Raw genomic sequence first — 22,002 nt, 5'->3', positions numbered from 1 at the left:
TTTTGTATTGGTACTTTTCTGTTATTGTCTAGCTAGATTTGTATTTTGTTGCCTGCAACAGCTTGTAAAAATACAAATGATTTCTAATAAAGTTAGGACAGTTAATGTAATTATTTTATTAACACAATAGAATTATCACTCTTAGTTCTAAAAGTAGGATCCTGGTTTGGGTCGTTGCTATATTGCTGAGGTGCCATTTGGGGGTGTTTGAATACACATGCCTGCTGGGCATTTGGGTTGTTCTTTCTTGGACCAAGTAAAACAACAGAAGAAAACAATGACAGAGGCTAACATCTGCATCTTGAATCAGGTTTGATGCTGTAAGTGCAGAGCTGTTGAACTGGATTTTGAAATCAAAGAGTGCCACTCAGAACCTGGAGATAAAAGAGTTTAAGAAGATGCAGGAGACTGCAGGAATAAACAAAAAGTTGAAGGTAAAGCATAAAACCAAAATATTCTCTCAAATGAAATAATTCATCAGGCTAGATTTGCTGTTGGCGTGGAGATGGCAGGATCCAGAAGCTTCCTGTGAAGTAAATGTAGCCAGAGATGGTTTTAGAGGATCATAGTAAATGTTGAATCCTTTTGTCTCCGCTGTCAACAGATCTTCATGTAGAAGAGGAATTTTTACTATCTTTTCCCCCTCCAGCCACTGAGTTGTACAGTAGGGAACACTTCCAAAGCTCATCAGTTTGCATCACTATCTTTAAATCTTGTTTAGATCTACATAATCTGGTACCTAGTAATTTAGGCCTTTTGGCCTTTTGTATACAACAAACTGTTTCAGACTTTAACATTTCGTCAATATATTCTGTTTAAAGAAGACAAGCAGGTTTTTTTCTTCTTTTTTTTTAAAAAAGAAAATAAATGCAATCAGCTATTTGTATTCATGGATCCACTAACTGTGGATTGAAAATATTTTTTCAATCTAGAAAATTTCTAGAATTTTTTTTCTAGAAAGTTCCCAAAGCAAAACTTAAATTTCTTGCATAGCGAATGGCTTGCTGAATCCATATGAATCAAGTGTCCACACAGCCTCCTGTGGCTTCCCGCCATTTCACAGCCCTGCCCCAGTCTCTTTAGCTGACCTTGTTAGGGCATTGCTGTCTTGGTCTTGCTTATGTACTGTGTGAGATATAGGATGATTACATACAAGATAAACATGTACAGACTTTTTTCTTGTCACTTTGCCTAATAGGACACAGTATCACAACTATTTACCATCATATTATATATTTTAAGCAAACTAGAGATGAGTATACAGAAAAATATACACAGAATATATACAAATAGTATGCTTTTTACACACAGACCTTGAGCAGCCTCAGATTTTGGAGTCTTGGAACCAATTCCCTAAAGACAAATACTGAGGACCACTGTATTAAAATAATAAGCCTCAGATAAGAAGTGCTTTAGTTTTGGTCCTAAAACTTATTGTCATAATTTTAAAATTATAAGTGAAATGTGCTTGTGGTTCAAGTTTGAGTTACAGTTAGATCCTGGACCAACAGTGAAGCCAATAAGTAACACTGAGGAAAGTAGTTCCTTGTAGCTTAGCTTCTCCTCCCGATACCGTTTTCTGTTCTCACGATTTTTTGAAATGTTTTTTATTGCATTTTTATGTATTTCATACATAGTTAATCAAATTGAGGCTCTTTCCCCTGTCTGTGTCCCCCACAGCCCCTCCCAACAAACCTCATGCATTCTGTCATGTATGTTAAGTCCTATCTGGTCAAGCATTTGTACCCAGATGTCCTTCAGTACAAGTTCATCTACTGGATTCTAGTCAGTCTATCTAGAGGTCTTAAAGAAGATCTATTCTTCCTTACCCAGAAGTAATCAGTTGCCAACAGTTCCCAGGCTAGGAGTGGGGCCGCTGCTGCCCATTTTCCTTACTCCTCGATGGGCCCTTGTCTGGTTGAGTTGGCTTGGGTCCTATGCTCCATGCCATCGTTGTTGCAAGTTCACATGAGCAAGATTCCAGTGGCCTGAAAACTTCTGCTCCCTGTGTTCCTGGACCAACCCTGGCTCTTACAGTCTTTCTGACCTCTCGGTTACTGAGCTGTGGTGTGTAAGGTTTAGTATAGTTCTCATGATTTAAACCATTATTTTATTTCTTCCTCCCCTCCTTCCTTCTCTCCTTCCCTCCTGCCTGCCTTCCCTCCGTCCCTCCCTCCCTCCCTCCTTTCTCTAGGTTCTCACTGTGTAGCCCCACCTTGCCTGGAAACTTACTGTGTAGACCAGACTGTCCTGGAAATCACAGAGAGCTGCTTACCTCTGCCTCCCAAGTGCTGGGATCAAAGGCGTGCACCACCATGCCAGGCCTAAACCATTATTTTTATGGTGTGAAATACTCAAGCTATGTTTGTGAATGTATATTTTGGATCCAAAATGCTAATTTTAATAATGTGCTCTTTATAAAGACTCATAATTACAGAATATATTTTTTTCTAATACAAGAAAGTAAAGTTTTATAGTCACTGCATCACGGTTCTTGGAATATACTTTTTCAGATTTGTTTTTCCCTGGAGTGCTGAAAGGTAGCCAGAGAGAGTTATTTCACTGTAGTATTTTCTTAAGAAAACAACTTTGAAATACCTCAAGAAAATTCAAGCGGGCACTAAATAAAACATTAAAAAATAACATCAAAATAATTTTGAGAGGGAAGTTTTCATTATTTCATATTTGGACTTTATTTCCAGGGATTAGAAAAAGAACAGACAGAAAGAAGTCCCCGACTGGATGAACTGAATCAAACTGGACAGATCCTTCTGGAGCAGATGGGAAGAGGTGAGACCCTACAGGGTGTTTTTTAGTTCAGATTTTTTTTGGATGGTGACAAGAAATAATATTTGCAGTTTGACATATCAAATGTTTAATGCTATACCCCTCACCCCCTTTTAGCTAGAAAAAATGGTTCTCAGTTTTTAAAATAATGTGTGTGTAATTTTTGTACAAGATTTTTTTCTTTTCTTTATGTATGTGAGTGTTTGCCTGCGTTATATATGGGTACTACATGCATGCAATGCCCACAGAGGCCAGAAGAGGGCATCGGATCACCTGGAACTGGAGTTAAGGATAGTTGTTAGGCACCATGTAGGTGCTGGGACCTAAACCCAGGTCCTCTGTAAGAACAGCCTGTGGTCTTAACTGTTGAGCCATCTCTCCAGCCCCAGTTTTCAATTTTGGTAAGGCCATAGAATCTTTTAAGAACTGAAATCTTATATTGAAGCTTTTTATTAAAAGCACATAAAGCAAAGTCATTCTGTTCCCATACGGGGGTCAGAGAGCTAGAAACCCTGAGACCTCAGCAGAGTGATTAAAATCCAGTGGTGCAGAGAATTTAAAAATCTCGCATTTGGGGGTTATGTCCTCTAAATTTTTTTTTATCAGTCACCAAGGGAAAATTTTATACTGGCAACATTTTGGAAATGAAGTTGCCTTAAGGTAAACCCACTGCTGTTTTAGCTTCATTCTGTGGCTGTGAAAACTACTACAACCAAAAGCAACTCATGGGAAGAAAGGTTTATTTCAGCTCCCAGGTCACACACTGTCCATTACTGAGGACAGTCAGGGCAGGAACTCAAGGAGGAACTTGAAGCAGAGTCAGTCCATGGAGGAATGCTGCTCTTTGGCTGGCTTGCTTAGCAGGCTCCTGCCTAGTAGCTTTTTTATGTAGACCAGGACCACCTGACTAAGGGCTGATGCCACCTGCGGTGGGCTGGGCCCACCCATGTCAATTAACAATCAAGACAATCCCCAACAAGCCAATCTAATTTAGGCCATTTCTCAAGGTTTTCCTCTCAGATGACTGTAGGCTGTCAAGTTGACAAAGCTAACTAGGACACACTAATGTTTGGTTTTTTGCGTCACTCTTAAAGGATCACATTCATTTACTCCAGGGATTCTTTTCTAGTAAAATTTGGTAAACGTTATCTGTGTTTGAAAATTTTGCAAGCATTAAAGAACCCTTCTCCCTCCCACTCACAGCCCTAAAGTCTTGTATAGACTCAGAGAAACCTAAAAATAGTTTGTTTTTTTCCCCCTCTCTCTTCATAAAGAAAAAAGGTGAAAGGCTGAGAAAGTTAAAGGTTGGCCATTCCACCTGGTGAGGGTCACATGGTGCTTCCGGCAAACGGTAGAAGACTAGGTGCCAGAGGGCACGCATGCCAACAGGAACACAAATATAGAAACAAGGGGACAGGCCTAACCTTCCATTCTTGAGGTCTCCAGAGGAAGGGCCTCATGTAAGACCTTCCCTGTATACCCGTTCCTTATCCTAACAATGGTTATGTTTCTAGTCAGCTGGATGTACCCTCAGTGCCCCATCTGTATAGAAATCCCAGATAGGCCAGGAATGCTCTCTTGGCATCTGACATCAGTGAGTGACAGCAGCAGGCAGGCAGGAGTAATGGCAGGTAGCGCCCTCTCATGTCACAACTCTTGTGCAGGATTTGGGCAGCAGGACCCTTAGCTCTACAAGTGTACTAGCTCTTGTGTAAGTCTACAGAGTCCGAATTCTTTAGCCCTAGCCTAGAAGAGTCTAGCCCTTTAGCTTGTGTGTGGGCCTAGCTATTGGAATTCCTTAGTCTCTGACAATGACCCCAATCTCAGGCCAGTGTTACAGCTCCTGTGTTTGGTGTGTCTGAGCTCTTTGGCCCTGAAGACTTGGCAGCTTTCTGGAACTCTTCTAAGGACCATGGCCTGTGGTTTCTTCGTTCGCTTTTTGCAGCCTTCTATCTTTCCTCAGCCTCAGCACGTCACCCTCTCTTGTCTTCTTCCTACATCCTCCCTATTTCCGGTTCCTGCCCTTGCCGTTTGTTCTCTCCAGTTCTCTAGCCTCTTCTTGCTGTGGCCGCTGTCACAGTTGCTGCTAGTCAGCAGATAGCTGCCTGTCATCTTTTCTCTGCCGCTGGTCTAGTGGCTCTGCCTGTTCTGTAGCTGTCTGTACAGGTGGTCCTTCTACCACTTTTGCAGCTTGGCCTGCCGACTGCTCAGGTCTGCCTCTTCTTCAGACATTAGGTGGCCGACTGCATTGCTGCTTTTGGGATCTAGCACAAGAGGGTGTTTCCCAGCCAGTTCACCAAGTGAGCCAAAGAGCCCACTCCTATAACCAGAGAAGGAGTGTTTGCACCAATCACATCAGACATCACATGTAAATAAGATTTTGTGTTTACCTCAGCCATGGCATGTTGTCCCTTTTGTACCAGTCCTTTTGTGGGGTCACTGGGGAAAGTGCTCTCGCCTTGGCCTAAGTAGAAATGGTTGTGGTGTCATCTAGAGTTCACTGAAATTTGTACTTGCAAAAAGTTCAAAGTCTGGAACATTTGTGACTGGTGCTGCACCTTCAGGAGTTGGACTTGTGCTGCGGCCATGATAGACCTGTGGCTTCCTCAAGGTTCTTACAGAGTGTTCTCAGTTTCAGGTGGGGGCTGAGCACAGGCAGACGACTTGGCTGTTTTACTGACAGTCCTTTTGCTCAAGGCAGTAAGGAGAGCCCAAAACATCACCTAGGGGATCAGGTTGCCCCTCCCTAACATTTTTCTTATTTACAGGAAAACAAACAAGAATGCTTACAGTAAGAACTTACTAACATTTATTTCAGTTTTAACAGTGTCTAACAGCACATTGAACAATAACAAAGGTCAACTTCTGCCCAGTCAGTGTCTCTGGGAGAGGTGACATCCTCTGATCTGCCTCAGTGCCTGCTTTTATTCTAGACCAAAGCTACAAACAGCTAAGGCACAATGTGACTTATTGGGTAGTGAAAAGCCTTTAAATTAGTAGTTTTCAATCTTTTATTTATTTTTTTACTGGATTTTTTTGTGTATTCCATAAAGAAAAGCTCAAACAATCTTAATCATCTTTATACCCTTATCCCCACTGGCACCCTTCCATAGCACCCCCCTCACCCGAGCCCATATACTCTGTCTTCCCTGTAAAGGCCCACTGAGTTGCCAGTGTCCCCAGGCGTTCCCCAGTGTAAGTCTGTCTGCTAAGTCTATTCAGCCTATCTAGAGTCTCTTGTTTAAGGAAGATCAGCTCTTCTTCATCTAGCAACAATCAGTTGCCAACATTCCTTCAGATAAGATTGAGGTCTCCTGTTCATTTTCCCAGTTCTATGCTGGGTTATTGTCTGCCTGGAGTTTGTATGGGGCTTGTGTATGCTGACACCATTGAATCATATGAACAGGTTCCCAGGAGCTTGTAGGACTCTGTTTCCATATGGTCATGCACTTCCTCCCTGGCTCTTATAATCTTTCTGCCCCCTCTCTTCTGTGATGGTCCCTGAGCCTTGGGTAGGTGACATTTAATAAAGGGATCCTGTTCAAGGACCAGCATTCAGCAGACTCTTGATCAAGTGTGGTAATGAGTTTGGCTATTTGTGACCTTTTGTATTCCTGGCCCTCCACTGCATGAGGGAGCTTCATTATTGAGAACGGAGAGATTCATTAGTGACCTCTTCATTATCCCTGTTCTATGTTCCATGAGCCTTAGGTGTAGAGGCTGCATTGTAGATGTGTCACTTAGGTCTGGGCAGTTCATTGACAATTTCCGTGTGTGACCAGTGGTGGTACTTGGTAATAGTCTCTGACTGGTACAAAATGAGCTTCTTTGATGAGTGGCGACTGGAATATTTGTCTGTAAATATAAGGATACATATTTTGCACATAGTAAGAAATCACATTAGTCTAGTGATGTGATAGTCTTGGAGTTTTCTCTAAGATCTATGTCCACTCTAACCGTGTGTATTAGGTTATGTTTACATTACCACACTTGAGTTTCCTCCCTTTTCATGGGCCTTCAGTCAAATTAGGTAGCTGTTGATTGCCCCCAAGATAAGAGTGTCACTACTGCACCAATGATGTATGCTGTGCTGGCCATTGATGTGGTTATTTGGTCTTGAATCTGCTGTTGGATCATCCATTGATGTTTTCCCTTGGCACCTTCATAGTGCTCTCCAAAGCTATGAGAGCTGCCTTCAGGGAAAGTGGTTGCAGGTTAGTGGCAGCTCTATTGCTCCAAATCCTGTGTCTGAAGTATGTTTTGTCTTCATCAGTAGGGTCTTACCTTCAAGTTCTGTGAGACCATCAAGGGCTGTGGCAATACCCTGAGTAATTTTGGGAGTCTCTTGGACCTCCCTGGCCAACAACTCAAAGGAAGATATCTCCTGTCTGGCACTGTTTCTTGTTTTGTAGCCGTTAGCTGTACATATGGGCTCATGTAGAGATAGTGTATGTATAAATTGCCAGTAGGTTGTTGGATTAATATGGTTCCCTCTGGTTTTTTAAAACTAGCTAGGTAGTTTTCAATCTTTATTTTAAGGTTTTGTGTGCATGTGTGTGCTAGGTATGTGGAGGCCAGAAGGCAGCCCTAGATGTTATTGCACAGATGCCATCTTCTCTCCTTGAAGACAGGGCTTCACTGTGTGGAGCTCACTGATGAGGCTAGGCTGCCTGGCCAGCAAGCCCAGCTTTTTCGGGTGGGTTCTGGGGGTCAAACTCAGATCTTCGTGCTTATATAGCAAGTGCTTTACTGACAAAGCCGTCTCTCCAGTCCTAGCTAAAAATTTTTCTTATATAAATTCCAATTATGTATAAAACAGTGTAATGAATGTCCCTGTCCTGCCACCCACATTGATAATGTTCTGTCTTTCTTGCCTTATCTGAGTCTTCACCGTGCCTCACTCCCTTGACTCCTATTATTTCCTCAAAGATTTTTAAAGAAAAGTTTACTGACAGTGAAAGGCATGAAACTAAACTGTGCCATTTGACTTCCAGATATAACTGTAAGCTACAACATACAAATCATTATATAGAACTTTTCCATTTTTCCTAAAAGGTATCATGCTCCTTTCAGATCACTTACCCTCTCCTAGCAAACCTCTGTTCTTAAATTTTTTAACTTTAAATGATTTTGTCTCTAGCCTTTTTTTTTTTTTTTTTTTAAATAATGCTTATTCCATTGGAAAACCACAGCCTAGTCTGACAGGGCTTTCCCCTGTTATCTTTGCCTAAAGTTTTTGATGTCTCATAGAATATAAGCGTGCTTTAGTCTCCCCGGTTGGTACACCCAGTCTTCTTGCTTGAGCTTATCTTGGAGGTTGTCAACAGCACAATGTTTGGGCACTTGCATAATGTGGCTTTTAAAACTATATGGATTCCAGTGGGGGGGTTATGGGAGGGTGCTAGTGGGGATGGGGGTATAAAGATGATTAAGATTGTTTGAGATGTTCTGTATAAAATACACAAAAATTCAATAAAAACAAATTTAAAAAACAAAACAAAAACTGACACCCATTACAGCTGACTAAGCCTTTTACACCTGTGAAGACTAACGGTTACTTTGTGTTTTATGAACATTTTCCTTGACTTCAGTAGTGATAGTTGATAATTATAAAGACTATGACAGAAGGTGTCAGGAATAGGGTGAATGTTGTTTATTTTTCCCATTTTGTTTTTCTGAGACAGAGTCTTGCTCTGTAGTGGAGGCTGGCCTAGAACTTGTAATATTTCCGTCAGTCTCCTGAGTGCTGACACGATGGATATGTGCCACCACCCCAGCTATGATGTTTCTTTTTGATAATTAATAAAATATGTTTTTTTGTCATTATTACTTTTGGATTAAAAATTTTTTTTAAAGAAAGGATTTCATATAGCCCATGTTGGCCTTGAACACCTTATGTAGCCGAGGATGACCTTGAAATCCTGATACTTCTGAGTACTGGGATTATTGGCACATGCCCCTACGCCTAGTTTATGCAGTGTTGGGGATTGAACTCAGGGCCTCTTGCATGCTAAGCAAACACTCTACCAACTGAACTACACTCCCAGCCCTTCTGTAGGCTTTTACTGGTCATTTTCTAAGAGTTTCTAAGTGTTCCATATAAGTATCTCTTTAAAACAAGTTTTAAAGACAGTGTATAGTTTTCCTTAAGATGCATAGTTTTTGCTTTTCTATTACTTGACATTTGTAGCCAGCAGTATCTTAACCTCAGAAAGGAGATTTAAATTTTTGGGACTGGTTTGAAGGAGCAAAGTGGATGAATCATGAATCATAGTAACTGAGGAGGCATCTTCAGCCGCCCTAGGACCTGAGGTGACTACTTCTTGTCAGCTTTTGATGAATGCTGGTGACTTTCCCCTCAGAAATTTTATTTAACGGCTTAATTTTCTTCCTTGTTTAGCATCACTTGCCCTGACATAAAAACTAAGTGGCTGGGACAGGGGAGATGGGTCAGTAGGTAAAGAGCTTGCCATGCAAGTGTCAGGACTGGCGTTTGGATCCCCTGCATCTACCACATCCATATCAATGTTGAGTGAGCTTGGAAGCCAGCCTGAAATCTCAGTGCCCTGGAGGCACAGACAGGAGATCCCTGGGTCAAGCTGGCTGGGTAGATGAGCCACGTAGACAAACTCCAGGTTCGGCAAGAGACCTTGCCTAAATTTATAAAGCAGAAAGTAACAGAGGAGGACACCTGGTGTTAAACTCTGGCCTCCGCATGTTGCACTTACATCACGTACGCATGTACGTACTTTCATGGACACTCATACATATATCTATACCACACATACGTGCATATGCAAAAAGCAAGTGGCTGATGTTATTTTGCCTGTATCTACCCAGAAAAGAAAGCACCAGGTTGAGACACATCTTGTGTCTATGTTGTTCACATACTTGGCAAGAAAATGTGCTTTATTTGTTCATGACTCCATGAACAGGGGTAATTGAGCGCAGACTGTGATGTGAATGCCTTGTTTAGGTCTGATAATTCTCTTACCAGCTTGAGAGTTGGAGCTTGAGTTTCAACAGCTGGTGTGGGCGACACATTTAATCATGGCATGATATGTATGTATTTCTACTTTCCACTGGATGCAGTGTGCTATAGAAATTTCTGAAGTTGTATTGTCTGTGGAACAGAAGTGACCTGTTGTTTGCCATGACATTTTTCTAGTTTGAACCCTCATTACTATGGATTTCGATCATATATGTTTACAGAGAAGACTTGTTTTACTGCTTTCCTACTCAAATTATGAAAATGCTAAGCCCATCCTTTCAACCTACGTATCCTTCAAATATAGATTCCATTGCGAGTTTTGTTTCCTCATACTCATTTTAAAAGATTTGATGGTATTTTATACCACAAGAAGGAATATGGAAGGGCCTATTATTATATATAATTATCATTTTTAGAATCATTCTCCGCCTTTACAAAATATGAGACAAAAATCATGAGATTTCCATTGGCCAGTGAGATGGCTCAGTGGGTAAAGGCACTTGCTGCCAAACCTGATTGACCAAGTTCCACCCCTGAAACCCACATGGTGGAAGGTGGGAACCAGAGGTTGTCCTCTGACCCACACTTGCACTTTGGCACATGTGCATCTACATGTGTGCATACACATAAAAATAAATAAATAAATCAGTTAATAAATGTAAACGTTATAAGACTGCCATAATAAAAATGATAGTATTTGGGGGATGTGTCTCTGAAGTAGGTATACTCTTATCACTGTTTTGATATTTTTTGTATTTCTCAGTCTCAGTCAGTATGTCTAGTAGGCTTGCTGATGCTTCTTGGGCCTGGCTCCTGACTTAACATTCCTACTTGTACTTGGTTGCCTCCTGGCAAAGGGGTTCTTATCTGTTATATAATTGATTCAACCCTGTGGTTTGGTCACCACAGACTTAAGCTGCTTCTTAGTTTTGCTTGTTGGCTCTTTTTTTAAAAAATTCTTATGGTGGAGTGCATATGTTCTTATGTCAGAGCTTTGGACAAATTCAGACATTTGATTTTATGTCCCTGAATGAAACTGTAAGCAAACAGAGTGGTAGCATGTCAAGCATGGAAATGTTCATTCTATGGAAGAGGAGTGGCTGATGTTCTATTTAAGTGTCTTTTGCGATCACGCAGCACACTCAAGCTGCTCTTTTAGGCTCCCCCTACCCTCGTTGGAACAAGATGTTGAAACAGATCTAATAATCTTAAATGCATCATCATAATTCTTAGTTGTTGTGGTAGAAGGGACTTAAGGGAATGGCCATTGTGCCATTATGTGTGACAGTGTCTCATTTTTCAGTATGTTAGAGCGTCCAGGACTAATTCCAAACACTTTTGGTAATACTAGATGAAGTGTCTGCTTGTTTTTCTGTTTGTGTAGAAGGTCTTTCAACTGAAGAAATAAAAAATGTTCTGGAAAGGGTTTTATCAGAGTGGAAGACTGTATCTCAGCAGCTGGAAGATCTGGCAAGAAAGATTCAGCTTCAGGAAGATATGAATGCTTATTTTAAGCAGCTTGATGCCCTTGAGACGATCGTCAAAAGGAAAGAGAAGTGGCTTCAGGACACAGCCATCTCCGAATCCCCTGGGCAGTCCTTGTCAAGCTTAAAGGAATCCTGCCAGGTAGGGCAACAACCTCCCGGGGCACATGAGCTTTTGTGCTGGGTTTCATATATAAAGAGGATATGTCATTCTCTGTGTGTGAGTGTGTGTGGTGTAAGTGCATGTTCCCATGGAGGCCAGAGGAGGACGTTGGATGTCCTGCTCTATCACAGCCCATCACATTCCTTTGCGATGTGGTTTTTCACCAACCTGGAGCTAGGCTGGTGGCTGGCAAGCCCCAGCTCTCTTCCCAGCTCTGCTCTCCACAGTACTGGGGTTACAGGTACATATGGTCATGCCTAACTTTTTATGTGAGTGCTGGGCATGCACACTCAGGTCCTCATGCTTGCATAGTGAGTATTCTTCCACCAAGCCATGTCCATAGCCCAGTAGGATGTATGTATCTTGTATCATGAGCTTTAAGTTCATTTTTTTTCTTAACTTCCTGTCTGGAGATATCTTCATGGAGTGAAGTGACTGTATTTCTTTCTTCCTTAGAGGGAGCTGACAGAGCTCCTCGGCCTCCATCCCAGAATTGAGATAGTGCTCGCAAGCTGCTCATCCCTGAAGTCTCAACCTTCTGCCCCAGGTTTTGTCCAGCAGGGTTTTGATGACTTTCTAAGTCACTACCAGGCTGTACAGAAGGACCTTGGGGATCGTCAACGACAACTCGAGACGGGTAAATCTTAGCTTTCTTCTGCAGGCATTTTACCATCTCTCTCTCCTCTCAGTTTGCCTTCATTGAAAAGCTGCTCCTAACATTTAGACTCTTAGTGTGTTTGTGTTTTGTTCTGTCTTCACTCTGTTTTCCTCTGCACCTGTCTCAAGTATCTGTCGTAAAGTATATTCAAACTATTTCCTGTGCTCATGCTTGGTTGTATAAATATAAATAGGATATGATGATTGTTTGAGAACACACACACACACACACACACGCACATATATATATATATATACCTTTTGTTGTGTTGAGGATGAACCCGGGGCCTTGTGTATGCTAGGTAAGTGCTGTATAGATAAGCTACACTCCAAGCCCTTTTAGAAATTAAAAAAAAACCTTTTTAAATTGAATTTTTGTGTTTTTCATACATAAAATCATCTTTATGCCCCCTCCCCTTTGGCACCCTCCCATAGCCCCCCACTGTAGTTTATACATTCTGTCATTTGTTTTAAGGCCTATTATGTAAAGTAGTGTCCCCAGATGTCCCTTAGTGCAAGTTCATCCACCAGGGTTTAGTCAGCCTATCTAGAGTCTCTCCCTTCAAGAAGACCAGCTCTTCCTTGGCCAGCAGTAATCAGCTGCCAATAATTCTTCGACTAAGATTGGGGCTTGCTGTTCATTTCCACAGTTCTGCTGGGTTTTTGTCTGCCTAAGTTTGCATGGATCTTATGCATTCTGACACCATTGCTGTAGGTTTGTATGAGAAGGGTCCTAGGTGCCTGCAGTACTATTTCTGTATGTCTCTGGACCTCCTCTGGCTCTTACAATCTTTCAGCCCCCTCTTCTGCAATGGTCCCTGAGCCCTGGGTGGTTGGACCAAGGACCCACACTCTTCTGACTCTTATTCTCTGTGTTTCGGTCATTTGTGGCCTTTTGTGGTCCTGGCCTTCTGTTTCATGAAGGAGCTTCATTGAGGAGAATTGAAATATGCATTGTGTTTTCTTTGTCCCTTGTTCTATGTTCTGTGAGTCTTAGGTATAGAGCTTGCATCCCAGATGGGCCACTTAGGCTTGGGCAATTTACAGAGAATCTCTGTGTGTGACTAGTGGTGTAACTCTTTAATAATCTGTGTTTATAAGGATTTGATGCTAGGATCCACAAATGAGGGAGAACATACATCTTTTGTTTTTCTGAGTCTGTGTTACTTCACTTAGTATAACAATTTCTAGATCTGTCCAATTACTTGCAATTTTTTTTCTAAAGATAGGATCTCATTTTGTAGCCCAAGCTGGCCTGGAACTCACTATGTAGACCAGGCTGGCCCGAAACTCACAGAGATCTGCCTGCCTCTGCCTCCTGAGCACCGGGATTAAAGATGTGCCCAGGCTTTACAGAGATTTTGAAAGAGAAACTATTGCTCCTTTCTTTTGCTCATTCCTAGTAAGACTAAACAATATGATCACTAACTTCTCTTTACCCAAGGTGGTTAAGGTTATAGCAGTACCATCCCTTCTTTTGAAAGAAATAAATTGATTTGTTCTTCCAGAATCTGAAAAACAAAACAGCAACAACACCCCCCCCCAAAAACAAACAAACAAAACAACTGAATGACCTTATTCCTTTCAGATAAAGCTGGTGTTGGGATGCTAACTGCTAAGGATTTTGAAAGCTTGTCTATGTTATATGTTTCCACTCTTCAGCTGCTGCATTAGATTATTATGGATTGTGTATACTCAAAAGCTGTGGACATCGCCAGTCCCTTACTTTACCTATTGTGCATTATGTGCGGACATTAAGAATGTGCATGTGTGCATGTTAGGCAAATGTGTCATGTTGTCTTCTGAATGTGAAGTTGGCTGTCATGGAGTTAGTTTGCCCATAGAAGTCAGTTCACTTGCAGTGTGACATAAAAACCTGTGTGGACTTCTTTATCAACTTCCTGGCACTAGGCATGTTTTCAGTTTTCCCAAGGATCGGCAGGCAGTTTAACTTGTGCTGCTACTTGATTTCACCTCTTGGTGCTTTAAATGCAGCTCATTTCCTTTCTGTACAAATGATTCTTGTGTGGGGTTTATACAGCGGGCTGTAGTGTTCCTGCATAGTTTGTGCGGGTTCATGAGCTTGCAGGAAGACGGATGGAGGGGTCTTGGTTTCTTTTTATTCTTTGTGTCATAGTTGGGGAAGAGGAGATTATGTGGGACAAAAGGAATGTTGTCCTTAGTGCTTCGGAGGGACATTTCATCATGATAAAATGAAGAAAAATGCTAGTGAGTTCGTATTTCTGAAGTCTGTGTACCAGGAATGAAGCCATTGTCTGTTTGTTAGAAATGCCAGAGGAATGGCCTGTTTTATTAGGCAGCGGAGATTCTTTTCAGTTGTTATCATAGCGTCTAATTTTTTACCCATTGGAATCTCCTGATACGTAGATTAATGGTGCCAATGGTAGCAGTGTTGAATTCCTAATGTTTTCTCTAAGTTAAGTATTTTTTTTTTTTTTTGAGGCAGGGTCTCCCTGTAGTCCCAGCTGTCCTGGAACTCACTGTGTAGACCAGGCTGGCCTTGAACTCACAGAGATACACCTGCCTCTGCCTCCCAAGTGCTGGGATTAAAGGTATGTGCCACCACGCCTGGCTAAGTTAAGTATTTTTAAATAACCAGAACTGAAGAGCCAACCTACACCTGCTTATTTGGACACATTGAACACACTGAAAGAGATGCTAAACAAGACAGACAATCAGGCCCAGACATCTCTGAATACCCTTGATGACCTCACAAAGATGGAGAAGGCCCTGCAAGAAAAAAAGGTAATTTATGTTTGAGAGCTCTCCTAACATTTCTGATAGTTCATGGTGCATATTTGATTTTGTTTGTTTGTGTTTTTCTTTTGTTTTTTTTGTTTTTGTTTTGAGACAAGGTCTCCCTATAGCCTCAACTGGCCTGGAACTTGACCAGGCTAGCCTTGATCTCACATAGTCTACTTGCCTCTGCCTTCTGGGAGTAAAGGCATGTGCCACCATGCCTGGCTGTCATGTTACATATTTCACAGTAGCTTTTCAGTGGTATCAAAAATTGCCCATTTTTGGTTACTATGTAAACATTTTAAAAAATTTATTTTTATGTGGAAATATGTTTTGCCTACATGTATGTAAGTGCACCTGTGTGACATGCAGTGCCCCTGGAGACCAGAAGAGGGCATCAGATCCCCTGGAACTGGAGTTACAGATGTTGTTACCTGTCATGTGGGTGCTGGGAATTGAACCTGGATTCTCTGCAACAGCATCCAGTGCTCTTAACTGCTGAGCCATCTCTCCAGCCCCTCTTGCTTGTTTTTTGGAGTCAGGGCTTCATTCCATAGTGCAGGCAGGCCTTGAACTGACAGCAATCCTCCTGCTTCACCATCCCCAGTGCTGAGATGACTGCTTTAGCCACCCATGCCAAGCTGGATAATTTTATCTTGAAAAAGTTTTGGTTGCTTTTTTTGAGTGGCCTTAAGGCTGTCCAGTAATCCACCAGATAAGAGATTAATTTTTGACCTTGACCCACACTGGATTTACTATTTCAGTGAATTTTCAATGTAGAGAATACATTATGTCATATACACACAGCTCATGAAGGGACATTTTAAGTTTTTTGATTATGCCTATTTGTTTTGTCTTGAGTTCCTCCCTTTTTCCCCTATATAGTTCTTATCATTAAGTCTACAGATATTTTGTTGTATGTGTTTAATCTTTTGAAACTTTTTCTAGGCCCTTGATGAAATCCTTGAGAATCAAAAACCTATATTACATAAACTTTCAGAGGAAACAAAGGCTTTAGAAAAAAATGTGCTTCCTGATGTAGAAAGAGTGTATAAACAAGAATTTGATGAGGCCCAAGGAAAATGGAATAAAATAAAAGCCACCGTTTCCAAAGACTTACATTTGCTAGAAGACGTTACCTCCAGACTCAGAGCTTTTGAGGTAAATCCACAGGCTTACAGAAGTTAAAGTTTGTTCCAGGGTAGATGGTAATTATTGTATAAGACTTGAATATTTGCTTTTTGACTCTTTTGCATTCTTTCTGGTGCCCCATTTATTATGTGCTTAAGTTAGGATTTATAATTTTCTTATCAAAGACATACTTTTGATATACTGGCAAGCTCATGTCTTTCTTTGCTTGTGAACATGGCTTTTTGGTAGTGGTGAACTGGACCTTGAAGAGAAAACTGCATAATAATGGTCAAAATAGGTTTTTTTTTTTTTTTTTTTTTTTTTTTGTTTTTTTAGGGTCTCCCTGTAGCCCCAGCTGTCCTGGAACTTACTATGTAGACCAGGCTGGCCTTGAACTCACAGAGATCCATCTGCCTCTAGAGGCCTCTCCAGTGCTGAAGGTGTGTGCCACCACACCCAGCAAAATAGGGTTTTTTAAAAACAAATATTTTACTGATTTTTTTTTTTTTTAATGTGTACAAGTGTGTTGCCTGCATGTGTGTTAGTGCACCTGTGTCCTTGAGTGCCTGTGGAAGTCAGAAGAAGATGTTGCATCCCTTGGAACTGGAGTTACAGACAGTTGTTAGCTGCCATATGGGTGCTGGGACTTGAACCCAGGTCTTCTGCAAGAGCAACCAGTGCTCTTAACCACTGAGCCATCTCTCTAGTCCCTCAAAATAGGGTTTTGTTATGGGGGACATATGGATTGGTGATTAGCTAGTGGTAACTACTTGTAGTGGTAGAAGTTGTCCAGTTAGTCACAGAGAGTAGGATCCTTGACCCTGTTTGGCGGGGGGAGGGTGTTTGTGGGGTGCTATAGCCCAGGCTGGTCTTCAATTTGTTATGTAGCTGAAGATAATCTTGGGCTTCTGATCCTCATGTCTTCACTTTCAAGTGCGAGGATCACAGGTGTGCGCCACCACATCTGGTTTTTTTATGCATTGCTGGGGATTGAACACAGGCCTTGTGCATGCTAGACAAGCATTCTGTCTATTGAGGTAACCCAGCTCTATACCTCAGTGTTTCTACTATGAATGAGTAACCCTGGCAACCTTCGGCTATACTCACAAAACACACATATATTACAATTTTATAAATGAGAGTTGTCTTTGTCTGTAATTCCAAAAAATTTGGTAATGGTCCTGGCATTGGATTATCAGTGATTTTCAATCAACAGTGATTTTACCCACAATAAGACACTTGTTAGCGTGGAGACATTTCTGACTGTCACTGCCCTGGGGATGAGAGGCAGGTGACATTTGAAGGGTAGAAGCCAAGGATGCAGGTAGCCAGTCTATAACACACAGGTAGGCCCTCATGGAAGCAGAATTACCTAGCCCCAAGTCTCCATAGTTCAAGGTTGAGCCATCCTGGATGATCTATTTCCATCTTTTCAAATTTAAATCTTAGGTATAGTTAGGAGAATTCATGTGTAATTCATAAACTAAAGTAAACTACATTTATGAGTTCTAGTTTTCTTTCTCTTGCTACAATAAAATACTCTGACCAAAAGCATCTAGGGGAGGAAAGGGTTTATGTGTCTTATACTTCTAGACACAGTCCATTGCTGAGGGAAGTTGGGGCAGAAACAAGTAAGAACTTGAAGCAGAAACCATGGAGGAGGGCTGCTTGCTGGCCTTGCTCCCAGACCCATGCTTAGCTGCTTTCTTTTTCAGCCTAGGATCACCTGCCCAGGCAATGGAGTCGTCTACAGTGGGCTGGGCCCTCCTGTGTCTATGTCAGTTAACAATCAAGACAATTCCCCACAGACATACACGTTAGCCAGTCTGGTCTGGGAAATCCCTCAACTGAGATTTCATTCTTGGGTGATTTTAGACTGTCAAGTTGATAGTTAAAGATAACTAAGACTGTGGTGACAGTATTTTAATATGACATTTCAAGAGAATAGACATCCTTCTAAGATACTAAAGAGAGTCCTGGGCTTATAGTATTCTAGTTTTTGATTTTAGTGCATTCTTTCACTAATTTAGAAAATTGAAGCACTTAAAAAGTGGTCAGTTGGAGAATGTTCTAAAAGTATTAAATATAAGCTGGGCGTGGTGGCACACACCTTTAATCCCAGCACTGGAGAGGCCTCTAGAGGCAGATGGATCTCTGTGAGTTCAAGGCTAGCCTGGTCTACATAGTGAGTTCCAGGACAGCTGGGGCTACAGGAAGACCTTGTCTCAAAAAGACCAAAAAAAAAAAGAAAAAAAGTATTCTCCATCAAACACATGGATCCATCAAAAAAATATTCTCCATCAAACACATGGATCTTGATATTAAGATATTTGTTATAGTACTGTCCTATTTATTTACTTACTTATTTGGGTTTTTTAGTGGGTTAGCTGACATTGTTTGTATTCTTTCTTTAATGTAGAACTTTAAAAAATATTTTATTATTACTTTTAAAAAAATTTTATGTATGTAATTGTTTTGCCTGCATATGTGTAAATGCTCCCATGTTGTACAGTGTCTTCAGAGGCCAGAAGAGGGTACTGGATTCCCTGGAACTGGAGTTATAGACAGTTGTTAGCCACCATGTGGGTGCTACGAATTGAACCTGGATTCTCTGGAAGAACAGCAAATGTTCTTAACTGCTGAGCCAACTCTCCAGCCCCATAATTATACAACTTCTTTAAGCAAACACGTTTATTATTTTAATTTTAAAGGCCACTCTTGCTGGCTTATTTGTTTCAAAGGAATTGCTTGTTAATTCACTCTAGAATTCATGTGGGAAAACTTGGAAGTTTCCCTCCACAGTTATAGATAATTACACTAAATATTTGCAGGGTGTCCTCTCTTTTTGATGTCCTGATGTATGTTTTAGTCCTTTATGTTCTATTTCTTTAAGGCATGTGCCCCAGTAGGCTTTAGATTCAGAGAAAATTTATATAGAATTTCTTAGGGACAAAGTAGTGAAATTGCTTGTCCTTTTTTTTTTTTTGGTAGCCACAGCTGGCCTGGATTCACTATGGAGACCAGGCTGGCCTTAAACTCAAGAGATCCACCTGCCTCTGCCTCCCAAGTGCTGGTGTTAACGGCCTGTGCCACCATGCCTGGTGAAATTGTTTATCTTTAAATGCATTTTTTCCGTTTGTATAAGTAATACGTGAAGAGTGTTACTGTACAGATACTGAATAATATAGAAATATTCTGTGCCAACAGAATTCCAATTCCCAATTCCATTTTCTGCCCTGGCGATGACAGCTAATATTCATGGTTAATGTATCCAATGTACATAAAGTCCAACAATACTGCTCATTTGAATCTGTTTTTTGTTTTTTTTTTTCCTATATTATAGAACAAACTCTTTTGGATTCTGGTGAGGGACATTTCAATAGCTAGCATAGCACAGAGCTTGGAGAATGAAACCCAGTACTTAAAATATTACTTTTCAGCAGCCAGGCATGGTGGTGCATACTGTTAATTCCAGCACTGGGCAGGGAGAGGTAGGCAGATCTCTGTGAGATCGAGCTCAGCCTGGTCTATATAGTGAGTTCCAGACCAGCTGGGGCTACAGGGACACCCTGCCTCAAAAAAATCAACAACAAAAATAATAGCAATAATAATGATACTGCCTTTCATGAATTCAGAACTTTAAAACTTTGAGTTAGTTTTCTTAATGTGCTTACTTAATCTTTCTTTCTCCAATTCTGTGATACTTGTTTGTGTGTGGACTGGAGTTGCCTCTTATTCTGTTGGCATTCATTTGATACCATCTCCTTTGTTTACACAGCTCACTCCTCTTATACAGGCTGACGATAGACCTCTGTGTTCTTACTCAGTATTAGGTGCACCTGTATTCTTAAATTGTGTCTCTGCTGTCTTTAAAAACTGAAATGGTTTGGGTGCTGTTACAAACCATTGCACTCCTTCCAAGCAGCAAGATCTTTGAAAATATATGAAACAGGTATTTTTGCTTGTTTGTTTGTTATTGATTTGATTGCCAGGATTTTCTTATGAATCATGGGGACCAAATAAAATTCCAAGAGACCACTTTTTCTCAGCTGTTTTTTATTTTCCTCAGAAGTAATTTCTTTGGCTATTACTGGGACTGTGATGCATTTTGTATCATTTCCCTCCCCCTACTCAGAATCCCTCGCAGTGTAGGATGTATCTGGGAAATCCTGAGTCTCTCTCTGAGTGTACCTCCTGGCTCTGTCAGCTCAGCCCTTGGCCCTTCCCTCCTTGCACTGGTTCTCCTGCAGCCTACTTCCCACCATTCCTCTCTTCTTATATTCAGCTCCTACCTCCCATCTTTTTCCACTGGAATTCATCTTCCACACTGATGCCTCAGTCAGACATCTGCATAATGTCTGGTTATCTTTACCAGACCAAAATTAAGCACTTGCACCCCCATCTCATAACCCCTGTTCCTTTGTTGCCCAGACTACCCATGACCTCTCTGTGAGCTGTGTCAGGCCAGCAGAGGACTACCCTGGACTGTTGCCTTTCTCTGGACATGTCACCTACTTGCACCCTCTTTTGGCTGATTCTTTGAGAACAAGTTTCTGCCATAGTGTCTCCAGCCCTGCTCAGCACCAAACACATGTAGATGCTCCCTGTAGAGTTTTATCTTGGTTAGAACTGTGTATTTGTCCTTCCAGCAGGGCATGAGTGTTTGAGGATTGGACTCTGTTTGGTACCCAGTAAGTATGGAAGTGAGATCTGAATGATTGCTCTGTAGGTACTAGTGAGGTTGGCTGCACGGTCTAAAAACCTGGTGATCCTCTATATCAGCACAACTGTGTGGTCAGTCCTCTCCCTTTAGTTGTTCAAAGTCAGACACCCTTCATAAACAAATGTGTTCTCACACAGAATGTGGAAAGGGACATGCAGGGGCTTAGTGCCATTAACCAAGCAGGTTTTGAAGTTATTTTGGGAAGAATTTCAGGGTAAAACTATGGAAGAATAAAACTAGTATTTAACTGATTTAACCTTTCTGGGGAACATCCACCTGATATAATAATTAGAAGTTAGAAGTGCCACCCCCCCCACCATTTTAAGCACATTTTACTGTACTCCAGGGAATAGTGGTACATTCCTTGGCCCAGATTTCAGAACATAGTTTTAGACACAGTGGTACTGTCATGCTTTGCCTCACTACAGTGACGGAATGCCTTTTCAAGATAGTATGTTCAGCAGGCTTTTAATATTTATGAAAGACACAAGGAATGTCACTACAAGTGGGAGTTCCTGAGTTCTACAAACTGAACAGAATGGGAATCCTACTGCTTTAAATTACTATGTTAATTCTGTTTTTGCAGTTCTTTTTCTGGCTGTGGGCATTCCGAGAGATGGGGGAGGAGCAAGATGAAATGCTAGGAATTTAGGTCTCATCAAGTGTGAGAGGCTGCTGCATACCTTAGACTCTCTATCTCTTATGTCCAGAGTTACTAGGCTTTAAAATGCTCTCATTCTGTCTTCAGGAGAGGAACTGAGGTGAGGTGGAATAACTGTTTTATTGACTTTGCATTCTTTTTCTTTGGCCCAGCATCAGGGTGTCGACCATTCAAGAGGCTTTCAGTAGGGCTGGTCAATTTAAAAATTTTGATCATTCCAAAGTAGAATATTCAATATTTTTGAGTTCCTCCAAATACTATATTATCAGTAATTTCATCTTTTCTTGAATATTTGTGAGTAAAAATAGAAATGAGAGATGGTTACTATTTTAGAATAGGACTTAAAGTCTAATTTTTGCAGTTATATTAGAAATTTACTGATAACTTGCATATGTGTGTATGTGTGCGCACATATACACATGAAACAACCCTGCCATTAAGAAAAATAAATCTTAAGGCATGAAGAAAATATCTGAACAGTCTCACTGAAGACTGATAAGATCAAACTCTGACTTAAAAAAAAAAAGAAAGAAAAGAAATGCCTAGCTAGTTTTAAAAACCAGAGGGAACCGTATTATTCCAACAATGTACTGACAAATTATATATAGCAGATCAAGAAATATATGTCTAGGTAAGGTTTATCTG

General features: G+C 41.1%; 1 protein-coding gene and 1 non-coding gene across 2 annotated transcripts in view; both read left to right on the top strand.

The window, feature by feature from the left end:
• The window catches only part of Utrn (utrophin), a gene marked incomplete in the record, with an annotated part of 557,450 nt that overhangs the window by 162,417 nt on the left and 373,031 nt on the right, over window positions 1-22,002 (top strand). Inside the window, 6 exon segments of the mRNA XM_029561956.1 lie at window positions 311-434; window positions 2,703-2,790; window positions 11,163-11,404; window positions 11,882-12,062; window positions 14,703-14,848; window positions 15,791-16,003. Coding sequence (XP_029417816.1) covers window positions 311-434; window positions 2,703-2,790; window positions 11,163-11,404; window positions 11,882-12,062; window positions 14,703-14,848; window positions 15,791-16,003 — 994 coding nt within the window.
• Window positions 21,812-21,882, top strand: LOC115069760. The gene has a single exon (XR_003848993.1). It is a non-coding gene; the product is annotated as a small nucleolar RNA SNORD19 (small nucleolar RNA).

This window comes from Nannospalax galili, unplaced genomic scaffold, assembly GCF_000622305.1.
Source record: "Nannospalax galili isolate Female #2095 unplaced genomic scaffold, S.galili_v1.0 scaffold154, whole genome shotgun sequence".
Classification (NCBI taxonomy): domain Eukaryota; kingdom Metazoa; phylum Chordata; class Mammalia; order Rodentia; family Spalacidae; genus Nannospalax; species Nannospalax galili.
The sequence above is the reverse complement of the archived record's forward strand: the minus strand, read 5'-3'. Positions and strand labels throughout refer to the sequence as shown.